Source organism: Littorina saxatilis, linkage group LG11, assembly GCF_037325665.1.
Source record: "Littorina saxatilis isolate snail1 linkage group LG11, US_GU_Lsax_2.0, whole genome shotgun sequence".
NCBI lineage: Eukaryota > Metazoa > Mollusca > Gastropoda > Littorinimorpha > Littorinidae > Littorina > Littorina saxatilis.
The window spans coordinates 4400362-4409919 of record NC_090255.1 but is presented as its reverse complement, the minus strand read 5'-3'; the positions used below and the strand labels follow the sequence as shown (position 1 = coordinate 4409919).

The 9558-nt window shown below is 41.7% G+C and overlaps 1 protein-coding gene across 2 annotated transcripts in view; it reads left to right on the top strand.

Annotated features, from left to right (window-relative positions):
* Positions 1 to 730: 730 nt before the first annotated feature.
* LOC138979447 (protein D2-like) overlaps positions 731 to 9558 on the top strand; it is a 19856-nt gene continuing 11028 nt past the window's right edge. The window contains exons 1-2 of one of the 2 annotated variants that reach the window (XM_070352171.1): positions 731 to 1159; positions 5692 to 5904. In XM_070352171.1, coding sequence (XP_070208272.1) covers positions 5695 to 5904 — 210 coding nt within the window. In that variant the 5' untranslated portion in view covers positions 731 to 1159; positions 5692 to 5694. The remainder of the gene's footprint in view (positions 1160 to 5691; positions 5905 to 9558) is intronic. The other variant, XM_070352170.1, reaches the window with a different exon arrangement.

The following is a 9558-nucleotide window of genomic DNA, read 5'->3' as shown; positions in this document are numbered from 1 at the left end:
CTACGAGTATACGGTCTTGCTGAAAAATGGCATTGCGTTCAGTTTCATTCTGTGAGTTCGACAGCTACTTGACTAAATGTTGTATTTTCGCCTTACGCGACTTGTTTTTTCTTGTGGCTGTTTGATAAATTCATAGCAAGCATTGACTGAAATAAACAATTTATATATCCAGCACAACATGCAATTCATTAACTTTTGACCCTAACCTTTAACACTTCCCAAAATAAATCTTTGGCGGACATTGCATCGACGCTGTTCATTTTGAATGAACATTTTTCTTGTCGTCTTTGTGCTCAGACTGTAATAATGTCCACTGTCTTAGCCTGCATTTGTTTGTTTGGGTGCAAGTTATCAAACCAGCGAAGATGGCAAATCTTTCAGCTTTGATTGTAGGGCACTCGATCGGTACACGTCTTCAATCGGACATTGAAAAACACGTCGATAGCAGAATGTGCCGTGAATTCGGGTTGTCAAGAAAATGATCAAGGGTCACTATCAGGTGTGTGTGTGTGTGTGTGTGTGTGTGTGTGCCGGTGTGCGTGCGCGCGCGCGTGAGTGTGTGTCTGTGTGTGTATGCGCGCGCGCGCGCGCGTGAGTGTGTGTGTGTATGCGTGCGCGCGCGCGTGAGTGTGTGTGTGTGTGTGTGTGTGTGTGTGTGTGTGCGAGCGCGCGCGTGTCTGTGCGTTTCATGTGAGTGCGTGTGTGTGTTTAAGGTAGGGGACCAGTCACTTTGAGTGCATGCTCTGGGTCTATTGATAAATGGAGAAAAAAACAAAACACAACTAACATACACTTGTCACCGACAACTGTTCCACTAAATCGTTGATTCCCCCATTGGTTGACAGTGACACTTTCTGTCGTCACGTGATCGTTGTCACTGTTGACGCTCCCCCAATGCTTAACACTGACAATTTCTGTCGTCAAGTGATCGTTGTCACTGTTGAGAATCACGATCACGGTACGCGGTGGTCTCATTGCTAACCGAGATAATATTATTGTTGGACGGGTCAACTATAAATTCAGAAATATCTGCAAGCACTGTCATGCAAGTCCAAAAACAATTGAGACTGCAAAAAAACAAAGGTCATACATTTCGTCATATATAATCATTGCCTCGCATGTGTCTTCTTCCTAAGCAGCCGCACCTTTTGAGAGCTAAGTATGTTTTTGTTTGATTAATATCTGTTTGTATGTTCACAAATATCTGTGACTGTGACTTATTGTTTTGTCAATCACAAATGTTCCAACAACTTACCTTTCTTAAGCAAAAAACCCCAAGAACGGTAGGTGTTGGAACGTTTGTTGTTGACAAAACAATACATTCACAGATATTTCGACCCAACGAGATTCGAAATACTCATCATTCGGAATTTCATTCGCTCGGCTTCCTGACGAGTGGGCAAAAACTGATTCTATCAAGAGAGGTTTTGTGTGAATATTTGTTTGTCTGTTCACTTAAAAGACCGTTGGTTCAAAATATCTGTGAATGTATTGTTTTGTCAATAACAAACGTTCCAACAACCTACCTTTCTTGTTTTTTGATTCTGAATTTTGGAACGTTGGCAGTCTTTTTGTTTTTGGATTTACTGTCAGACCAGGTTTCGTTTGGTTGGGTTTTGTTTTTGGATTTACTGTCATACCAGGTTTCGTTTGGTTGGGTTTTGTTTTTGGATTTACTGTCATACCAGGTTTCGTTTGGTTGGGTTTTGTTTTTGGATTTACTGTCATACCAGGTTTCGTTTGGTTGGGTTTTGTTTTTGGATTTACTGTCATACCAGGTTTCGTTTGGTTGGGTTTTGGATTTACTGTCATACCAGGTTTCGTTTGGTTGGGTTTTGGATTTACTGTCATACCAGGTTTCGTTTGGTTGGGTTTTGTTTTTGGAAATGAGCATCTCTACCTGTTTTTGTTGTTGAATTTCCGATTGAAAATCTCACTGCTATTAGATTACTTCGCCTAAAACACCCACTAGAATTTGTGTTTGACAGTGTTTTGCGATGACAAGCTTGCCTGGTCCTTTTTACATTTTCAGGGATGAAAATTCTCCGTTTTTTCCGACTTTTCCGATTATTTTCAATGGGCCATCCGATTTATTTGTGCGATTCCGTTTTTTGGCTCACGATGGGATTCTTCCGTAAATTTACGGAATTCCGTAAATTTTTAGGCTCCAGGGATCATTCTTGAGATTCGTGCAAATCCGCTGAGAAAATGGTGGGGTATATGTAGGTATAGACCCACGTTTTTCGGCCGGTCCGCTGATCGCGACGTTCCATTCCATACTATTCTTGAACGGTTGGTTCCTAAAACGGTCAGACTGTTGCTGGTCGATCCGTATGGGAACGCGCTCTTTGTCTCCTACAGTCACCGTTTCAACGTAGCTATCGGGGATTCAGTATAAGCATACCGTATGAGAATGATTCGGCGCCATTTTTACATCGCTTCGAGCCACCTGCCAAAATGATGAGGAAGCTAAAGCGAGACGAAACCGTTCTAGCCCGGGAAATTGACCAGCAGAAGTACAAGAAAAATCTCTGGAGATTCGACTGGCTCGATGAAGTTGTATCATTGAGCTGGAAAGACGAGAAAGGCCAGAAGACACAAGACGTGAAACTGAAAGTTGGCGATGCTTTTGCTAAAATCAACTTGCCGGGAAAAGCTCAGTGCACTTTGTGCAACGATGTTATCAACTACGGCTCCAATGGAAAGACTGCCCTCAAAAGACACTTGAAAAGCAACAAGCACCTGACTATCCTGAAAACCCAGTCGGTTAACCAGTCACTGGGGTCGTTTGGCACAGACAAGGTAAGAACATTGAAACCACACCGTCACACCCCGCCTCTCTCTCTCTCTCTCTCTCTCTCTCTCTCTCTCTCTCTCTCTCTCTCTCTCTCTCTCTCTCTCTCTCTCTCTCTCTCTCTCTCTCTCTCTCTCTCTCTCTCTCTCTCTCTTTCTCCTCCTTATTTTGAGTCTTAGTGTAAAATTAATTTGAGAAACATGGGAAGGAAGAGAAAGGGGGTGGGGGCTATGATTAAGCTGAAATATGCATTTTTGTGTGTCTAAAACACTAAAAACCTTCAGCTTCTGGGGGCTTCGCCCCCACACTCCGACCAGGGGCGTTGCCCCTGGACCCTACTGGGGGCCTTCTGCGGCCCCCAGACCCCCACCTTCTTTTTCCTTAATTATCACTTTTTCTGAATGCCAATTTCAGTTTATTTTTAACAAGGCAATTTTCATCCCTGATTTTGTCAAGTCTTGTGTCTTTTCTTGTCCTTATTATATTTAGTCAAGACAATGACAACCCTACCGCTTGGGCGCTGTAAAAACAATGTCCTGTTTGTATTATTGTTATGTACCACGCCTGAATTTCTCTATGAGATAATAAAGTATTCTTATTCTTATTCTTATATCTGATCAACCCTATTTCGTGCTGTGTACTGTACTTACAGACAATGACAACTTTGTCGTCTGGTACACATTGCCCGCTTTAGCACATAGATTCGTCTGTTTCACTGAGGCACTGTAAATGTTATGCCGCTAAACTTATCTCTATGAACGAATCGGTTTGGCGGATTGGTCAGTCTGTCACATGTTGTGGTGGCCCCATACGGGTTGAAAGGGACAGTGTTGTGTTTTTTTCCAAACCTTCCTCGAGTGCACTACCGTTCCCACGAGATCAGTTTCTCATGTTTTGTTTCGTTTGTTTCCAATTGACACCATGTATGACAAACAGATAAAACAGAAAACTTGTGAAGATGCACAAATTAGGAGAGGAAAACGAAACAAAACAAAAGTAACTGATCTCGGGAGAAGGGCAAACAAGTCGCGTAAGGCGAAATTACTACATTTAGTCAAGCTGTGGAACTCACAGAATGAAACTGAACGTAGTCCGCCGCTAGTGCAAAAGGCAGTGAAAGTGACGAGCCTGTTTGGCGCGGCAGCGGTTGCGCTGTGCTTCATAGCACGCTTTACTGTACCTCTCTTCGTTTTAACTTTCTGAGCGTGTTTTTAATCCAAACATATCATATCTATATGTTTTTGGAATCAGGAACCGACAAGGAATAAGATGAAATAGTTTTTAAATCGATTTCGGAAATTTAATTTTGATCATAATTTTTATATTTTTAATTTTCAGAGATTGTTTTTAATCCAAATTTAACATATGTATATGTTTTTGGAATCAGAAAATGACGAAAAATAAGATGAAATTGTTTTTGGATCGTTTAATAACAAAATAATTTTAATTAGAAGTTTCCGATTTTTAATGACCAAACTCACTTATTAGTTTTTAAGCCACCTAGCTGAAATGCAATACCAAAGTCCGGGCTTTGTCGAAGATTGCTTTGCCAAAATTTCAATCAATTTAATTGAAAAATGAGGGTGTGACAGTGCCGCCTCAACTTTTACAAAAAGCCGGATATGACGTCATCAAAGGTATTTATCGAAAAAATGAAAAAAAAATCCGGGGATATCATACCCAGGAACTCTCATGTCAAATTTCATAAAGATCGGTCCAGTAGTTTAGTCTGAATCGCTCTACACACACACACACACACAGACACACACACACACACAGACACACACACACACACACATACACCACGACCCTCGTCTCGATTCCCCCCTCTATGTGAAAACATTTAGTCAAAACTTGACTAAATGTAACAAGTCGCGTAAGGCGAAAATACAACATTTAGTCAAGTAGCTGTCGAACTCACAGAATGAAACTGATCGCAATGCAACGCAGCAAGACCGTATACTCGTAGCATCGGCAGTCGACCGCTCACGGCATAGGCAGTGAAATTGACAAGAAGAGCGGGGTAGTAGTTGCGCTGGGAAGGATAGCACGCTTTTCTGTACCTCTCTTTGTTTGAACTTTCTGAGCGTGTTTTTAATCCAAACATATCATATCTATATGTTTTTGGAATCAGGAACCGACAAGGAATAAGATGAAAGTGTTTTTAAATTGATTTGGAAAATTTAATTTTGATAATAATTTTTATATATTTAATTTTCAGAGCTTGTTTTTCATCGAAATATAACATATTTATATGTTTTTGGAATCAGCAAATGATGGAGAATAAGATAAACGTAAATTTGGATTGTTTTATAAATTTTTGTTTTTTTTTACAATTTTCAGATTTTTAATGACCAAAGTCATTTATTAATTTTTAAGCCACCAAGCTGAAATGCAATACCGAAGTCCGGGCTTTGTCGGAGATTACTTGACCAAAATTTCAACCAATTTGGTTGAAAAATGAGAGCGTGACAGTGCCGCCTCAACTTTCACGAAAAGCCGGATATGACGTCATCAAAGACATTTATCAAAAAAATGAAAAAAACGTCTGAGGATATCATACTCAGGAACTCTCATGTCAAATTTCATAAAGATCGGTCTAGTAGTTTAGTCTGAATCGCTCTACACACACACACACAGACACACACAGACAGACACACACACACACACACACACACACACACACACACACGCACATACACCACGACCCTCGTCTCGATTCCCCCCTCTATGTTAAAACATTTAGTCAAAACTTGACTAAATGTAAAAACGACTCATGTGCACCTCTCCCAAGGCTTTGCAGAAGAGGGGTCGTCCTCGACCCTTCAACAACCCTACCGCTTGGGTGCTGTTCATTTCTGATCAACCCTATTTCGTGTTGTGAATTTTTGTTACAGAAAATGACAACCCTACCGCTACCAGCCGGTCTGCTGCTGCTGACAGTGACAGCGTGTTTTCTGCCTGTAGCACGTGCACAATGTCTCCCCGACCAGCTAGATGTTGGTGGCATGACTATCGAGTTCGCAACCACAACAGCCACGTACGACGACGACGTTCGTATCTCTGCCATGGGCACGGATGCTCCGACTGTGACTGCTACTGGCGTTGAGGTAACATATTGTGAGAGGGATGATGATGATGATGATGATGATGATGATGATGATGATGATAACAATAGCAATAACAATAACAGCACTTTATTGTCCATTAAAATGTTACATAACAAGAGGCGAAGCCCTCAAGGCTCCCGTAAGAAATCAACAAACAGTAACATAACACAAACTCACTCACTCCGTACCCAATAAACATGCCAGAACTGGGCCACTGCTGGCTTTTTGCTGGCAAGTTTGGTAAAGCTGGCCATAAAAAAACCAACACTGGGCCAATTATGGTTTGCCAACAAAGGCCCAGTTATGGCTTGCCATCACTGGCCCATCTCTGGCATTCCAGTAATATTGTCGGCCAGTAAAATGCCTTAATTGGCCCACTGTTGGCACGCCATTGGTGGCCCAGTGCTTGTTTGCCAGCATTGGGCCATAGGTGGCGATTTGCTGGCAATTATAGGTGGGTTTTTGCTGGCACGCCAGCAGTGGGCCAATGCTGGATAATTGCTGGCAAGAAGATCTGCGACAGCACAGCGGTATGACTTTCTCACTTGGAGTGACGTAATGTACAAACAAATGTCGAAATATCTTGACGTCACTCGTGATGATGACGCATTGTCAACTAAATCCGGCCCGCGGTGGTTCTGCAGATGTCCGGTTATTTGTTTTGCATTCAACTTCAAGGAATTTCCAAAGCACCTTCTTCGATTTCAGTACGCGTCCGATCTCCTCCGGCTAGAAGCAAGCGTGGTGAGTTTCACAAACAGTTGTGTGAGCAGGTCGTCGCAACGGCGTTAGATCTAGTATCTTCTTGTTCTTTTCCTCCGTTGTCGGTCTTTTTTATATTTAGTCAAGTTTTGACTAAATATTTTAACATCGAGGGGGAATCGAAACGAGGGTCGTGGTGTATGTGCGTGTGTCTGTGTGTCTGTGTGTCTGTGTGTGTGTGTGTGTGTGTGTGTAGAGCGATTCAGACTAAACTACTGGACCGATCTTTATGAAATTTGACATGAGAGTTCCTGGGTATGAAATCCCCGAACGTTTTTTTCATTTTTTTGATAAATGTCTTTCATGACGTCATATCCGGCTTTTCGTGAAAGTTGAGGCGGCACTGTCACGCCCTCATTTTTCAACCAAATTGGTTGAAATTTTGGTCAAGTAATCTTCGACGAAGCCCGGACTTCGGTATTGCATTTCAGCTTGGTGGCTTAAAAATTAATTAATGACTTTGGTCATTAAAAATCTGAAAATTGTAAAAAAAAATAAAAATTTATAAAACGATCCAAATTTACGTTTATCTTATTCTCCATCATTTGCTGATTCCAAAAACATATAAATATGTTATATTCGGATTAAAAACAAGCTCTGAAAATTAAATATATAAAAATTATTATCAAAATTAAATTGTCCAAATCAATTTAAAAACACTTTCATCTTATTCCTTGTCGGTTCCTGATTCCAAAAACATATAGATATGATATGTTTGGATTAAAAACACGCTCAGAAAGTTAAAACAAAGAGAGGTACAGAAAAGCGTGCTATCCTTCTTAGCGCAACTACTACCCCGCTCTTCTTGTCAATTTCACTGCCTTTGCCATGAGCGGTGGACTGACGATGCTACGAGTATACGGTCTTGCTGAAAAATGGCATTGCGTTCAGTTTCATTCTGTGAGTTCGACAGCTACTTGACTAAATATTGTATTTTCGCCTTACGCGACTTGTTCAAATTTCTTCTGCTGGACGTTTGAGTCAGTTCGCAAAATATAATAGACTTTAAGAAGTCGTCCTCTCTGTAAGAAAGAATCTGCGCGCGCACGCGCGCGTGTGTGTGTGTGTGTGTGTGTGTGTGTGTGTGCGCCCGCGCGCGCGGTTGTGTGTGTGTGTGTGTGTGTGTGTGCGCGCCCGCGCGCGCGGTTGTGTGTGTGTGTGTGTGTGTGTGTGTGTGTGTGTGTGTGTGTGTGCCTTTTTCCTTTCTTTGTGTGATTGAGTTTGTTTTGTCTCTGTCAAAAGAAAAGCACCATAGGCATTACCATAAGCTTACTTGTAACCAAACAAATTGCATCTTGTGAATGTTGACATTGAGTATGTGTCTATTCACTCCAGGACAAAGATTTGTGCAAGTGTCTGACTGCCCAACTGGATAAGATGCAGCTCGCCTGGGTCTCAGTTCCTGAGAGAAACGCAAGAGAGCTGTCCGAGACAACGTAAGCTTCGCAGGTTAGATCAAAATACATATTCCTGTTGACCCCTTACTTCTGCTTGGCATTTTAGTCAGTTCAAAAAATATAATAGATTACAAGAAGTCGTCCTCTCTGTGAGAATGCCTCTGTGTGTGTGTGTGTGTGTGTGTGTGTGTGTGTGTGTGTGCGCGCGCGTGTGTGTGTGCGCGTGAGTGTGTGTGAGCGCGCGCGCGTGCGTGCGTGCGTGTGCTGTTTGCTTGCATGCCTGCGTGTATGCTTGCGTTTGTTTGGTTGTTTGGTTGTGTGTGTGTGTGTGTGTGTGTGTGTGTGTGTGTGCGTGCGTGCGTGTGTGTGTGTGTGTGTGTGTGTGTGATATGGAATAATGAATTAAAACCAACAAAACTCGTTTGCTTTCATGTTTCAAGAGGTGAACGGCAGGAGGACTTGAGAGTTTCAATGGCTTACCGTAGGCTACGACGTCAGGACAAAGAAAAGAAGCGTTATCTCAACGTTGCGGATGCGAACAGAGAAATGACAGAATCAAGACAATCCTACGGAGGTTTACTGGGAAGTGAACAAGAAACATTCCTGCCTTTGGTCATCATGTCTCGAGTGTGAAATTTAGAACGCTGTACAAATAAAATAAAACAGTGAGCAACTGAAAACAAAGCGTACGTTTCTGTAATGTTTCGGTAATGAGTCGTTGCTGTTTGGAAGCTTTACATTTGTTTTGTTTTTAATATATATTACTGTATTGTTGTTGTGCCCGCTATAACTGCGTTGATGACGATATTCTGTCAAAACCACTGCCTTTACTTGCCAGATAAGTTACACGACAAATGTGATTAGCATTTCAATTGCATTTTACTGATGAATTTGATAATTACGCATATGCATATTGCTAATGTACAGCTTGACAGCATTGCCCTTTGCTTTATTTGCGCACGTCTTGCCGCCAGCATGGGTTGAAAAGTCCATTGATGTGCTGTGTTTTGTTATTGTTATTACATTCGCAGTAAAAAATGACAAAACAAAGCATATTTATAGACTTCTAACAACCATCTATGGGCTAACAAGACTGTGCAGATCGAGTACATGAATAGAGCCGTCATTCTATCCGAATCAGTGGTATTGGTATATTTCCTGCAACTTATTGGCATTTTGCTGGCAATGGTAGACAGAAATATGGCATTTTGCCGGGCCACAACTGGCCCGGTAATTTCAGCAGGTAAAGGGCCATTAACGGAAAATATATGGAAAAAAGTTTTTTTTATATGGAACTAAAAACCTGCAAAATGCTGGCAAAATGCTGGCGAAATGCTGGCAAAATGCTGGGTTTTTGATGGCAAGCCATCAATAAGCCATCAAATAAATGATGGGTTTTTGCTGGCAAAATTCTGGCAAAATGATGGCAAGCCATCAAAAAGCCATCAAATAAATGATGGGTTTTTGCTGGCAAAATTCTGGCAAAATGATGGCA